Source organism: Molothrus aeneus, chromosome 27, assembly GCF_037042795.1.
Source record: "Molothrus aeneus isolate 106 chromosome 27, BPBGC_Maene_1.0, whole genome shotgun sequence".
Taxonomy (NCBI): Eukaryota; Metazoa; Chordata; class Aves; order Passeriformes; family Icteridae; genus Molothrus; species Molothrus aeneus.
In genome coordinates this window covers 241,387-256,998 of record NC_089672.1, presented here as the reverse complement: position 1 = coordinate 256,998, position 15,612 = coordinate 241,387, and the positions used below count along the sequence as shown (strand labels likewise).

At 44.4% G+C, this 15,612-nt stretch overlaps 1 protein-coding gene across 4 annotated transcripts in view; it reads left to right on the top strand.

The window, feature by feature from the left end:
* Positions 1-12,319: 12,319 nt before the first annotated feature.
* RANBP3 (RAN binding protein 3) overlaps positions 12,320-15,612 on the top strand; it is a 65,985-nt gene continuing 62,692 nt past the window's right edge. For 3 of the 4 annotated variants that reach the window (XM_066566115.1, XM_066566114.1, XM_066566112.1), the window contains exon 1: positions 12,321-12,387. In XM_066566115.1, coding sequence (XP_066422212.1) covers positions 12,366-12,387 — 22 coding nt within the window. In that variant the 5' untranslated portion in view covers positions 12,321-12,365. Of the gene's footprint in view, positions 12,388-15,612 lie in introns of all 4 variants that reach the window. The other variant, XM_066566111.1, reaches the window with a different exon arrangement.

The following is a 15,612-nucleotide window of genomic DNA, read 5'->3' as shown; positions in this document are numbered from 1 at the left end:
CAGCTGTCATAGAAACACTTGTTGTGGCTCTGATCTGCTGGAAGCTGATGGATCTCATCAGCAGAATGGCAACAATAATCAGAATAATCTTTGTAGAAAATGCTCACTTATTCTGCTTTGAAACATTAAAAGTTTGACTGCTGGATACTGATACTGGATTTGTACAATGTTGCTGTGAAAGTCTGAATAAGGTTGTTTGGCAAAGCTGAGGAAGGAGGCTGATAGTACATTTTGAGTGTGTTTACATCAAACTTTAAAGGTCCTGAAAGCTTTTTTTTTTTTTTTAATTAAAAATGAGCAGCAAAAGTGTTCCCTTTGGGTTTTGTTTACATCAAAATTCATGTTTTCATATTTCAGGAAACTTTTTGTTGTACAGAGACAGTTGCTTCCTCTGCATAAATCTCACATCTGAAAATTCCTGTTGTCCCCCCTAGCACTTTCTCATTTCTAGTTTGCACATGAGCACTTAGCTTGGAAAAAGGGTAACTCACCTTCTGAGATGGCACCCAGCAAACATGATGCAGAAGGAAAGAGACCACCGATCACATCCAGCATGGGAAGTGACACCCCGTCCATGAATGGCAATGGGAGCAAGGAGTGTGGCTGCTGTGGGCACAGATATGCAAAGCATGTAACAATTTGGGTATTTGTGATATTTACTGAACAGCAGAGATCAAGGTATTTTTGCTGGAGAATCAGTCATTATGGTTACAAACACTCCCCCCACTCTTAGTCCCAGACAGGAATGCAGAAAGCTCTGCTGTCTAACCCTGCAGCTCCTCCCTTAGGGAAGCCTATTCCATCTTTTAAAGTCTTTTGGAAGCTTCAGTGGAGCTAAGGGGCTTTTGGTGCTGAGGGGGTTCCATGTAATGACCCCTCTGCTTACACTGGCAGACCCCTCTTCAAGAGCAAGTTGCAGAGGACTGTCCAGTTCAGCTCCCTGAAATGTGCTGTTTTCTGGCAGAGGTGGCAAATGTAGCATTGCTGGTTTCTTAAGTTTCCAGTACAGGAGCACAGGGTATAAGTTGGCCAGGAATATTTGGTGCCATCTACTCTGAGTGGTGTAAGTTGCCTGCATTATTCCAGGTGATGTTGATGCTAGGCCTCTGCTTGGCCCCAGAATAAAGTTTTAGAGGCAGGGAGCTGGAGCTGGTCCCAATTTGTCAGTGAGGCTGGTGTTGTTGCTCGTCTGTATCACTGCAGGATTTTCATTACTGACCATATTTCTTTCCTGTACAGCTCTGACATGCTGATATCCCCCCATTGCATCTCCAATATGACATCTCTTGCACAGTGCCTACTGTGTAATCTTCCTGAAGATAATATGTGCTGGTGTAAGTGGTGGCAAGAGCAGTGTCAAGGTAGCCTTCTGAAAAGTTATCTGGGCTCTCTGCACTTGCGTTCTCCAGTGGCCATAAAGAAAATTGATTTGAGAAATTAGGGCGGGCATGCTGCCATCCTGGTACCTTGGGATCGCCCCCCACACCCTGACCTCAGCATTTCCAGCACCCTGACCCTTCATGCTTCCTGGTGTGAGAGCATGTGTGTAGCCTGTCCACTTTGGCTGAGCAGAAAGCTGCTGTGTCCATGCCTATTGCCCCCAGAGGCTAAGCCCGCCATGGTGTTAACCAAGGAAGAGTGTGTTTGAATTCATACTGGAAAAGTAAAAACACATGGGAAGCCTGTGATGAATTGCAGCTGCTCAGGTAGGGTCCTGAGAGGGGTCAGGGTTGCTCTAGTTCATGGTTAACATAGGTCTAGTGCCCTTGTTGACAAAAGTGTAGTGAGTGCCTTGCTCAGCAGGGCCAGAGGAAGAAACACTGTTCCTGAGATGGAGCCATAACTGAATGAACAGATCCCCATTCTTAGATGGCTTCATTTGTGTGCTTCATGCTCTGCTTGCTTCAGATGTTTCTCTGACATCTCAAGTCTAAAAAGATGCCATTTAGAATACAAGATGGAATTCAATACTCAGTGATTTCCCAAGAAAATATTCTAACTAATCACAAACTTGTGGCAAAAGTCACACTGGATAACCCAAACTAGCAAAAGCCTTTGGGACAGACACTGATCATGAGGCACATGACAACCATCCCCCAAAACTTTTATTTCCTCCTTAATACGCACCACAGTTTTAAATGTCCAGAGTCTGCAATTCCAATTTTCCAAATTGTAGTTAATGGTATTTTTCAAGTACTAGATTGAAGCTAAGACAGGCTTCAACTGCTTTTGTTATGTTCCAGGATGCTGAAGGATCTTTAAAAACATAATGAAGGTAAAGATTGAAGAGACCCAAGGTATTGATTGTTTGAAGGTGTTATCAGCAAGCCTGTCTGTTTAATAATTTCCCTGTAAGTCATTCCCCTGCTGCACAACCTGCAGAGACTTGAACCCATGCACAACCTTGCCTCAGACTCCATTGGCCATTGGACTTCCTACCTCTCCCAAGTTGCTGAACCTCTGGGTGAAGGTTGGGGGACCACAGCCCTCCCTCCCACCGTCAGCAAGAGCAGGTCTGAGACCACCTGATGGAACTAAATAGGCACAAATCTTTGGAGCCTGATTAGATGCATCCTAAGGTCCTGAGGGCTGATGTAGTTGCCAAGCCATTCTCCATCCCATTTGAAAATGGTGATCAGGTGAAGTCCCAGTGATTGGAAAAAGGAAAACATCAATCCTATTTTTAAAAAGTTGTCCTGCTTTTAAGTCCAGTTGGAAATTCAGCCTTATACAGCCTTACAACCTCCTTTCACCCCCTTCCATAAGAGAGAAACAAAAGTCGGAGAGAGCAATTTACTGGAAACAGTAATGCCATGAGAAAATGAACAGTAACAGCAACAATTTTAATAACAAAAGTATACAAAAAGAGGGTAATTTACATTTTAAAAAGTGTTCACAGACCAACCAACCAACCCAGCAGGTGCTGCATGGTTCTGAGACAATGAGGAAAATGGCCCCTGGGCCTACCACCTTTTACCCCTTCTTTCTCAAAAACTAGAATCCCCCACTTCACCCCACCTCCCCTGACTTGAAGTGGATGGTACAGAATCTCAACCTGGGCACACCCACACAGATCCAGGCTCTGCCCCCTCATAGCTACTGCAAGAACATTAACTCTGTCTTGACCCATGGAACTATGTACCAGTGACTGTCACCTCTGTGCCTGGGAAGGTGTTATAAGTTTGGGTGTTATAGGTTTGGCCCGTGCACAAAAAACTCAAGATGCACTCAAAATTGCCAAGCAAATTAATTTTATTAGTTGCACTAGCAATTAATACATGCTGGCCCCTGGATTCTAGAGAAGCTGCTGAACAGGAGAAGGAGATGGAGTATGGCTCCTGAGTGGGAGGGGTAGGGAGGCAGCGCACCTTCAGGGCATCCCCTGGATGAAACCAGAATGCATCTTGTGTTCCTCTCCCCTCCACCCCAGGACCATACCTTATACCTCTTCCACAGGAGTGGCCAGTTTCAACATCATCTCACGTGGGGCCAGTGTGTGAGATGAGGTCACAACGGGCCATGATAACACCTCCACACCAACAATGGCTTTGTTGTATACTATTCCCCTTTCACAAATTGAATCCCCTGCCAGATGACCAATACATAGTTTCATTTCTGAAGGTTAAAGTCTTACTAACTAAAAATAAGGTCTTCTTCTACATTATCTTGTTAACGTACATAACAGCGGACCAAATATGGCAGGCTTAGACACATCTTCGGTCCCTGATACAGAAGGGACTGGAGCAGATCTTCATGGAAGCAATATTAAGACACATACAGGACAAGGAGTTGACCCGAGATGGCCAGCACAGCTTCACCAAGGGCAAGTCGTGCCTGACCGCTTTGGTGGCCTTCTACGATGCTACTGCAACAATTGTCAAGGGAAGATGACCAATTTTGTCCACCTAGACTTCTGTAAAGCTTGTGACATGGTCCCACATGGCATCCTTATCTCTAAACTGGGGAGACATGGATTTGAAGAGTGGACTCTGGTGGTGTTGTGGTTTAAGAATGGTATTCTCCAGTTTAGTACTCCTGCTGACACTATGTGCTGCTTTCCCTCCACCACCCTCCAACTGGAGGCTCAAAAGACAAAGATCATGGGTTGACATAAGAACAATTTACTGGAAACAGCAGTGAGATAAGAATATTAACAGCAACAATATTACTAACAAAAGGTACAAGAAAAATAAATTATTTACATGGCAAGCCCCCCAAAAAAACCTATACCAGACCATTCTGTCCACCATGTTTTCTTGGCTGGGAGGAGCCCCTTCCCCCTGGACAAGACAGAGAGTGTGTCCCTTTTGTGTCAAGTAACCGTCCAGACCTTAGCTGCACCCTCTCTTGGCTACTGCAAAAAATTAACCCTGCACTATCTGAAACCAGGATAGGTGGCTAAGAAGTTGGCTGGAGTCCACAGCCAGAGGTATGTGGTCTGTTGAGAAGTAAAGTTTACTTATAGAATATTAGAAATTAATTGTGTAGGTTGAAGTTTAATTGTAACTTGCTTACAGTTTAGCATGAGTGGGCCCTGCTCAAAGCTTGACTTTGAGGTGAGCTGTAAATGAACTCTGTAAATATAAACAGCTGAGCAGGGGAGGAGACAGAGATCTGGAGATCTTCAGATAAGAGCTGAGACGCTGGAGTGCCCCAAGGTTACCCCAAGCTGGAAGAGAAGAGCAGTTAATGGTCTGGTCACATGGACATGAGGAAAAAATCCAACGAGGTGTTAGAAGACCCCAGATCATAAATTGCCATTGGACAAAGGGGCATGTACAGAGCATGTGAAGAGCATGTGAAGGTCAGGTGCACAGACTGTGAGCAGATAAAAGCCCAGGAGTTGTGCTGTTCAGGGTCCCTCTTTGGAGGCACCAGCTCAAGCTGAAATATACTGGCTGCCTCATAACTTTCTCAGAAGAGAAGGCCCTGGGGTGACCTCAACTGCAGCCTTTCAGTGCTTAAAGGGAGCTTGTAAGAAGAGGGAGAGTGATTTTTTACACAGGCATATAGTGATAAACAAGGGAGAATAGTTTTAAACTAAAAGAGGAGAGGTTTAGATAATGCTGAGTCATTAGGAGGAAATTCTTTCATGTGAGAGTGATGAGGCCCTGGCACAGGTTGCCCAGAGAATCCGTAGCTGCCCCATCTCTGGAACTGTTCAAGTCCAGGTGTGGGATGGGGCTTGGAGAAACCTGCTCTAATGGAAAGTCTCTGCCTGTGGCACGGGATGGAACGAAATGGGCTTTAAGGCCCCTACTAACTCTAACCTGTCTGTGATTCTATGACTGTACACCTCCAGATTAAGGGTTTTTCTTCTGTGGTCTTGTGTAGAGCCTTCTTTAAATGTTGATAGGCTGAAATCCCAAGGTCGGGTGCTACAATACAAGGTACTCAAGCAGGTACCCAGTCAGAGATGCTAAACAGAGAGGTGAGAACACAGTGAATTGTATCAGCATAGCTAAAACCATGGAAGTACAATTTTTCAGTAAGAAATTGTGAAAAATCAAGTGCTTGCTTCCCCATCTAGTGGTTATATTCAGAAGGAAGAATGTTCCAATAAATAAAAGCCACCAGTCTCTGGAGGCTGGGGCTATGCGCAGTGCATGCAGTAAGATCAGACACCACAAATGTGCTCTCACGTGTTTTTGCACATTGATCCTATTTAAATGGACAAAGAGTTGCAGTTATAAGTGTCCATCTCCTCTTCCCCTTCTACTTGCACAGTTCTTTTCAAAGAATCTTTCAAGAGTGAAAGAAATCAAATATATCACAAAATCATATAAAGGTATAGGTAGGGCAAGACACTTTGTACTTTAAGTTCCTGCTTGAAACAAAGCTATCTGCAAAGTTAGATCAGGTTATTCAGTTGAACTTGATCCAGTCAAATTTTAAACTCTCCAAGGATGGAGATTCATCACCTCAGTGAATATACCACCTCAGTCCATATACCAGTACTGTTCCACCAGCATGGGAAATCACTTGAAGAAAACAAAGTCCTAGCAAGAAAAATGCTTCCAAGTCCTGCCAGGGAATGGGAGTGCAGCTCCCCTTTTTCTTGCACACTGTGATGTCTGCAGAAGAAGATGCTGTTTGTATTTCAGCTCTTAGGTTGTGCCAAGAACAGGCTCAAACTGCCAGGGTTTCCCAGCAATGCAAGGTGGTGAGAGAGATTTCTCAGCTTTTTAGTTCAGGCCCTGAATAGCTCTAATTACTGACAGCCTTGCTCATGCTTTCAGGCTCTAGAGTCCTGGGCCAGTGTGCCTGGAGAGTCACAGCTCAGGAGTGGCACTGACATTGCAAGAATTAGAGAAGTGAACCTTAGACTATGAATGCTTCTAAAGCATTTCTTTGTATTTGTGAGTGGACTTAGTTGCCCTTGCACAGATGCACTTTGCGAGAAGCAAGCCACAACTTGTAAAAACCCAGCTTGCTTCCTCTGAGAAAAAACATCAGGAAGGTCACTTTAATGACCCTCTTGTAGTGTTTTTAGCCCTAGGTCTTGTGTTTTGACAATCCCTTCAGTCCCTCATGTCGAACAGTCCTTTGCTCTCAGAGCCTCATAAGCTTCCTTCTTTTTATCCCAGATCACCATCTAGTGGGTGCTGGAGATCCCACCACAGCCAGGGAGGAGGGCTATGCCATGGCTTAAGGACACCAGGCTGATTTTTTGAACAGCCTTTAAGTGATGTCTGAATGAGCAGAGTTGTGTGCCAGCGGGACATCATTGGAATTTTGAAGTTTCACTCAGCTGGGCTCTTGGTTACATACAAAGGTTTTAACAGAAAAAAACCTTCCCTTTTGTCAGTGGTGCCTTGGCCCATGCTGTTATAAGATCTGCAGTTGAAATTGCATGCAATTCCTGGAAAAGCTGAGCAAGCCCACAAATATCCCCCTATTTTTATAAAGCCAGATTGAGTTCTAGAGTGTGTTGAGCATGTAAGTAGCTTCACTCATGAATCAAGTCACTCACAGGACATATTGATCATTCCACTTTAGCAAGTATTTTACCCTGTGAATTTTCACACTGAAATTATTGTAAATCCTTGAAGATGAGGATACTAGATGAACTGAATTTAATAACAACCTGAAAACCTTCTGAAACTGCACTAGATGCCAGAGTAAAGACGAGGTCTAGACTGTGTAGCTGGTTGGTTCCTCAAAACTGTCACAACATGATGTCTTTCCTTACAGTTGGAGGAAGATTGATGGCTCTCTTTCCTCAGGGAAAAAATTATGATTCAGTCCTCACAAAGGAGGAAAAAAATGCTCCATAAGAAATCCCCTGCTGAGTTAGAACCTCTGAAAACATTGATGGTGGTAATCAACATCACTGTCATGTTGTTAAAGACCCTCAGACATGGGATGCGTGGAGACCACACCCCGACTAATTTTGGGTTAGGATTACATGCAACTATTAGTTTCCAGGGATGAACCACTGGCTTCACATTGTATGTTGCCTGAAAACAGGTTAGCAGATGTATTTTCTTTATTCTTGTAATTTCCAGCTAACAAGTGCTTGAAAATACATGGCTTGGCCACTGCTCAGTCACCCAGTGGCATTAATATAGAAGTTTCTGGCTCAGGGTGATGATGTCACAGGAGGTGTGAGCTGCCACAAGAGAGAGTAGGACCTTAATAAAATACTCAGAAATGGATCTGTAAGACCCACAGAAATGGTCTGGCAACTGGGAAAGCATGTGACATTGGTTAGCTGAGTGTGACATAAATCCATGCTGCTGTTGAAAAAGGAAGCCCTATTCCTCTTAAGGTTGCTTGTCCTTGCCAGCTCCCCCATGCTGGAAAGAATGAGTTATCTGAGAAATAACTTCATCAGTTCAGAAACAAGTTAAAAAATAGGTTTCAACTGAATCAACTCCAGCAGAACCTAACTTACACAGAGTCCTGGATATATTTCCCAATTAATAAGAATAACTGTAATGCTGAAAATCATAGAGATGGTGATAGAATGGACCTCTGGAGTCCTCAGGTACAACTTTCTGCTTGATACAGGTCTGCTACCAGAAGCAGACAAGATAGTATATTAACTGACCTACATGGTGTGAGCATCTAGAAACTGCCTTCTTGTCCAGGACACTGATAGAGCAATAAAGCTAGAAATGAGACAGCGATTACCTGTGGTGCTGTCTTCACTCTAGAGCATCTGTTTCTTTTTTTGCTGATGAATGCTTATGACAATGGATCAAAATGCCACTGTCATGCTATGGAACAACTGTGAATGCTCCGGAGTCTGAGTCCATCCAAATGATGCTCTCAGAAGCAGAAAGTCTTCAAACAAAGTGGGTTGGTTTTGGCTGGAGTTTTCTTTGTGAGGTGGTGGCTTTTTGCTTTTGTGGGTTTTTTTGTTTGTTTTTTCATTTGTTTTTCTTTTGTTTGGTTTTTTGTGTGGGGTTTTTTTGGTGGAGTTTTTTTTAGGTTTTTTTTGGTTTTTTTTTTTTTTTTTTTTTTTTTTTTTTTTGAGAGCTCAGCTATGGAAAAATATTTAATTTGTCAAAGTCATAGTGACTTTTAGGCCATGTCCCCTTAGAAATACTGACCTAACAATAGTACTAATCAGAAAGTATGGCATTTATAGTATCTTAATGGCATGCACCCAAAATAGATTCTAGTTATATCAGCAAGTTGACAAGCTCATAGGGTACAGATAACTCTTGTAATTAATTTCTAAAAGTCACAAGAACTGTGAAGTTGGTGTAGGTGGAGTTTACTTTTTATTGAAATAATAAATTGCTAGAATCACATCCATCCTGGTATTACCACAGATTTACTTGATGGTAAATTAAATCACAATCAGAAACCTCCCAACACTGTTAGGATAAAACTGTTAATTTTCCTCATGTTAATGATTCTGAGAAGTATGGGCTCTAATTAGAACATGTATAGAGAACACACCGTGACCTGCTGATTCTTCAGTGTATGCAACTTTCTGAGGTACGTTATTTCTAAAACACTCCCCTTAAATAGGTCACATCACTCACTATGCTGGTACCACACATTCATTGGAGAAGCACAGGACAGCAATTCCTATAATTAAAGTTGCCCAACATTTTCATTATAAAAGCATGTTCACAGTTTCTTATAGGTTAAATAGGTTTTAATATTCTAAAATGAAATTTTCTGTAATGGATATCTGTATCAGAATAAGTACTTAAGTAATTGTTGTTTTTTTAGACACATAATAAGTACTTACTCTGACTCTCACTTTTCAAGACCAGTGTTTGGCTCAGTTTGTAGGACATGTCTGCTTTGGGAAAGGAACTTAATTCCATAAAGACTGGAGCTAAGTCAGCCATGCTGTATATCCCTGAAAATGACAGTTCTTGTGTAAATAGAAGCATGCTAATTCTTTTGGTTAAATTCTTTGCAAATTGTCTGCACCAAATGTTCCAGGGAAAAGGCACAGACAAGGTCTAGAACCACACACAGACTGAGGCTGCCATGCAGATATCATGCAGCTGCCAGCACTAATGTCCAGTACTGTAAGCTCCCAGTGGACATGCATAAAATAAAAAAATCTTGCAAAGCTATTCAAAGTCTCAGGTCATGATCAGAGGATATGCTAAAATCAGCTTTAAGTCATCTGGGATCAAATGAAAAATGCTGCAGCCCCAGATATCTGTGGATTCCATGGCTGGAGCTCTACCCTCAGGGAAAACAGGGATGACTTGTTCAGGACCATGTAGCTTATTGACTAGTGGTAAGTTTATTTAAGCCAGGGAAGCATGACAGGACCCATCTCAGGTGAAAAGCAAGACTCTTAATGGTATTTTCCTTCTGCCTTGGTAGCTGGAGAGTGAGAGGTTAAACGGAGCCTCCTGCTGCTTAAAGTGCCCCTGGAATGCAGGCATGGTCTTCACTGATCTCCAGGACCTTTTAAAGCTGATGGAGTGTCTGTTCAGTAACATCAGCCAGCTTTCAGCCCCCTCCCACACAGCCCACTGGATCCCATGAACTCAGGTGGGCTGAGAGTTCTCAAGAGATTTTTGACTTGATCTTGTCTCTGAATCCTGTCTCAAAGCTCAGAGACCTGAGCTTGGTGAAACTGATTTGGTGGAAAGAAAGGACTTCCTTGGTGGAAAGTAAGACTAGGAAAGCTTTTGAAGTCCCTTGGCAGTGTCAACTCTAGTTGACCTTTGGATTTCCTCATACCATCTCTGCATGCTGAGGAAGTATTCCTATATTCCACTTCAGTAGTCTGTCCTTGTTTCCATCCCATGTATAGTTTTTTTGTATTCATTCACAAGTTCTATGTTTACCAAGTTTGTCTCCCAACACATTTACTTACTCCTCTGATTGCTGGGGCAGACTGTTCTCGTGCTTGGAGGAAGTCCTTAACAAACTGCCAGCTCTTTTGAGCTCCTTTGTCCTTCAGAGCTAACTCTCACAGAATCTTACTTCACTTGAATCACCCAAAGTCATTCTCTTGAAGGGGCTGCAGTCTGCCATTTATCTTTGTCATGTCTCTCAGAACCTCGAATGCCACAATTTCATGGTCGTTACAATGAACATGACATGTCCCCAAACATTCTTCTCTTGGTCATGAGTACCAGATACAGCTGGGTGTCCAGTTGAACTAGATGGTCTGTCTAGCAAGTGTGGTAAGAATTTGTCCCTAACACACTTTAGAAAACATGTGGATTTCTTGTGCCCACTGTCTTGCAAATTCAACTGGTAATGCAGCTTGCACTAGCAATCATAAAACTCCAAAGACTATTGCCTGATCTATGGAAATATTCCATAATATGCTGAAGATGGACATTTACTTACAGATAGGTATTTTGTATTTAAAAATAGGTATCCTGTGTGGTGTGGTCAACATGCTGGAGGGAAGGGATAGCCTGCAGAAAGACCTGGACAGGCTGGAGAGGTGGAACTTATGAACTTCTACAAGGCCAAGTGCAACTCCTGCACATGTCAGGGCAATCCCAAGAACAAACACAGGCTGAGGGGAGAAAGGCCTGGGGAGAAGGACTTGTGGGTGCAGGTGGATAAGAAGCTCAACATGCCCCAGCCACAGGCATTGGCACACAGAAACCCACCCTGTGCTGGGCTCATTGCCCAGCATGGGCAGGAGGGGATTCTGCCCTCTACCCCACTCAGGTGAGATCCCACCTGCAGAGCTGCTTCCAGCCCTGGGGAACAACAACAGGAGGATGTGGAGCTGCTGAAGCAAGTCCAGAGGAGGCCACAAAGATGCTCCAAGGGCTGGAGCCCCTCTGCTCTGGGGACAGGCAGGGAGAGCTGGGGGTGTTTAGCCTGGAGAAGGCTGTGGAGAGACCTTCGAGCCTGGTCCAGTACCTAAAGTGGCTTCAAGAAAGCTGGAGAGTCTTTGGACAGGAGTCTAGAATGACAGGACAAGGGGGAATGGCTTCCCACTGCAAGAGGGCAGGGTTAGGTGGAATATGGCCAAGAAATCCTTGGCTGGTAGACCAGTGAAGCCCTGGCACAGCCTGCCCAGAGATGTGGTTGACCCATCCCTGGGTGTTCAAGGTCAGGTTGGATGTGGTGTGGAGCTACCTGGTCTAGAGAAAGGTGTCCCTGTCTATGGAAACGAGGGGAATGAGATGGGCTTTAAGGTTCCTTGGAAGCCAAATCCTTCTGTGATTATTCTGTTTTTTTTTTTCCTCTTTTGTTTTGTTCTGTTTTTAAATAGTGCCATTCATTTATTTTTAAGTTTTGCTGTTATATTCCTGATGGACAATTCTCCTAGCAGGTAAACCAGATGGTTTCATTTCATGGTACTTACAAAAGGAATCAGGAGTCTGGCCCTTGGATTCTGCTTTAGGCTAGTGTGATAGCTTGTGAGGGATGTAGTCAAATGAAGGGCACTGTGCATGCTGTTGTTAAATGAACCCTGAAGCAATCACTAGGGGTAAGATGAGAATCATTAATTGCTCAATTCCTACGCCCTGTGCCAGCTGCTGTTGAGCGCAGGACGTGGCACCAGGAGCAGCTCATGGCCTGCCCGCCTAGGCTCCGCAGGCGCGGGAAGAGGTGCAGACGGCAAGGCCGCGAACGGGACGGAAACGCGCGAGCAACTGGCCCCGCTCCGACCGCCGCGGTACATACGGTGCGCGGACAGCAGGGAGCGATCGGGCCAACGGGGGCCCCGTAACGAGTCAGCCCACGGGGACGCTGCCCAGACCGGCCGCCCGGAGCTGCAGAACCGACTGGGAACCGACAGGGCACCGCGCAGACTCCCCGGCTCCGCTAGGGACGGCTCTGCGCACGCGCACCGCCGTCCCGTAGCGGCCGTAAATCGGGGCGTGCGCGCCGCGCAGGGCCCGCGGTGAGCGGTGTCGTCCGGCCGCGCGATGCATTGTGGGCGCGGCTGAGGAAGTAAAATGGCGGACCTGGCGAACGAAGGTAGGCGGGAGTTGCAGGCGTCGCTGCTCTGGCCCACAGCGGCTTTGCGCCGCCGTGAGCCTAGTCTAGCCCGGCTCGGCCTGGCCCTACGATCCGCGTTCAGGGGTCAGTCCGGGAGCGCTGCCTCCCCGCGGCCGTCCCGGTCCTAGTGGGGCTAGCGGCCGGACAAAGGGAGCGCCTTGGTCGGGGCACCGCGCCGTCCGCGAGGCGCGGGCGGACGAAGCCAGGCTGGGGCCTTCGTCCTTAGGTGCCTCCCGCGGGTTGGTGGCGCCGGGTTCGCGATGCGGCGATTCCCGAGGCCGGTGGCCGGGGCCGGTGCTCCCTGGACGCGGACAGCGGGCCCGGCGTTGGGCACGGCCCCTGGAGCGCGGTTGCGAGCGCTGTGTCTTGGCCCCGGCTCTAAGCCGCTTTGTGCCCCGCCTTGTCCAGTTGCTTTTTGAAGTTATTGTCCACTGCTTTCGTATTACTGTAAATCTTTCCTTTGCTTACACTCATGTTAATACTTTGTTTAGTTCTAAGATTGATTGAAGGCCTATGTAAAACAAGGCAGGGTATCATAGTAGATGCATTGTATTTTTTGGAGCTGAAAACATCAAGAGGTGGGCTAGTAAAGTGGCTTCCATTTTTTCTGAAGAGCCTTAGAAGAACCTGGGCTGCAATACTGCAGTATTTGGGTATTCTGCCCCAAGGTGTGTACAGTGATGTTTTAAGTGGCATTGGGTATCTATATTTTGCCTTTGGGAATGACATATGTCTCTCAGTGTTTTGGCAAAAGCCAATTTGCCCAGCTGTCTCTGTTGTGTCTCATCATTCCTCTCAGCTAGTGGAAGAGGAAGAGAAATGCCCAGCAGGAGGTGAATGAAAGTGTATGTGAGGCCCCTTCTTTCAGGACTGTTTCTTACTTTGGAACTCGGTGGCAATTATTGTTCTGATATTAGCGTTAAACAACAGGAAGCAAATAAATGTTGTAGGTGCAGCCTTTGAAGATGAAGCCTACAAACAGCTAAAAATAAAATTACACTTAAGTTAACAAATCCTGTGATGTGGTACGGTTTGGGCTGTTGGCTTCCAGACTCAAGGTGAGTTGTCAGCGCCTGAGGAGGCATGATAAGTGGTCTCAAGAATAGTAGTAGCGAGATCTGTAATGACTTTTGTGAGAAACTTAACATCAGTACTTAATTTGTATACTGCCGTTATAATGACCTTATGGTAAATTTTAATGGGTTCTTTTGTTCTCCTAAAATCAGAAGCTTGGCAGTAGCTATCTTAAGTCATGCAAGCCCCTCACTTTACCGCCCCTTTCTGCTGGGGAGCATTAAGCTCAACAGTTTACCAATATTTATTGCATCTTTTGATGATGACTTGTCGTGTGTTTCTGTCTCTACTTCTCTTTTTCTTCAGGGTCTTGTAGACTGTCTAGGATGGCAAGGGGGAGGGTGATCCCATCCTTGTGCTCCTTTCCTGCCTCCAGAGACTTACCTCACCTGTAAACCTCTTTAGTTTATACTCACCTGTCTTTCCAGAGTTGTTGCCTGTTGCTGTTCTATTTCTTCTTGTAATAAGAATGTGATACAATCTTTTCTCAGATGAAGTAAGATAAGCTTGCTTTGGAACGGTTGTCTCCTCATTCTAATATTATTGACTGTTGCTAGTTTTGTTCCTTTCAGTGTCATTTTTGAGGTGTATGTACTTGGTATAACAGTGGAAATACATGCACTTCCCAGAATTCGCATCTTTCTGCTGAAACTCGGAGAATTCTGTAGTCTTTCTACTTGACTTATTTGCAGTCTCTGTCATGGCAAGGATCTTCTCAGGTGACTGTTTTGTCCTCATTCTTCAACACATCAGTTAGTTTTATTTTTCCATTGTTTAGGTGAATGCTTTACTTCCTTGTGCTCAGGTATTTTAATCTAAATATGTGAAGTAACTATTTTGGTACCGATAATTCTTTGACCTTCTGCTTCATATTGGTCTTACATTGTTTATAGCATTTGATAGCTCAATGTTCATGTTCACAAAAAAGTGTGATTACAGCAAAGTTCTTAACGTTCCTGAATCTTGATTGATCTGTACAACAGTGCTGTCTCAATCATACTTTGTTCTTAGGTGTGAAACTAATTATTCTTTGACACATAGTCGACACAAGTACCTAGAATGAGGTTTCAGTCATTCTTGCAGGCTGTTTTTGTTTGGTGTGTTTAAATAGTCCAGTGGACAGACAGCTTTTACTGTCTGTTCATGCAGGTGAAACTCAAGATTTTTACCTGTTTGATTACTACAACAAACCTTTCTCTGGCCTTGAGAAGTGCTGAGATTTGTGTGGCTTGTGTCCTCTCATCTTACTAATATAAAGCTCTTTTAACCTGTAACTTTTGCCATGACACCCATCTTTAAATTCATTGATTGATGTTTCTGATTCCAACAGTATATTAGGTACCTTTACCTTCTAGGTTCTGATATCTCTCTTAAACTATTGAATGTCTTAAATCACTGCTGAGCTGTCAGTACTGCCTCCAAGTAACCATTCTACCAATGTCCTTTGTAACTTCAAACTATTTTAATGGATGTTCTTTCTGATGCATTTCTTCATAGCTACAAGCATTCTCTCTAATAATTACTTCATTTTTTGTCATTCTTATTGTTCCTCAAGTCGTTTTCATCCACTTGTCTTTGCTTTGTTTCTAGTGAGTTTGTGAAACTGCTCCCCTGCCTCTTTACATTGGAGTGATGACCAACTGTATCTTGACAAGAGAAGGTTGTTGGTTTAAGGGGGTCCTCTACTGCACAGAAGGGGGCTAAAAGATGACATAGTCCTAGTGACACTTTCTGAAGAAGTTTGTACTGTGAAGTTTCCTAGGAACAGATCCTGGTCTTGGCATTGCCTGTCATGGTGGGAGATGAGTTGATAAATGTGGAGCTAATGAAGAGGAGGAGAGAGTAGCTTCTCTCTAGCTGTGTGAAGTTTGATCGACTTTGCTGCAAAGATTTAGTGACATGGTAATAAAGGTTTTGGGAACTGTCATTGTGAGGGTGATTATTGAAAAGCAGGAGTTTAGTCTGGAAAGCACAATTGTTATTGGTACTAATACATTAAGTAGTTACTGAATGTTCTTAGAAACTTTCTTTGGAGTCTTTGGTACTTCACTGCCACATGTGTGAAGTGTCAGTTTTAAGACAATCCAGCTAGAATACCAAAGAGAACTAGCACCTTCCAGTTGGTCCTAT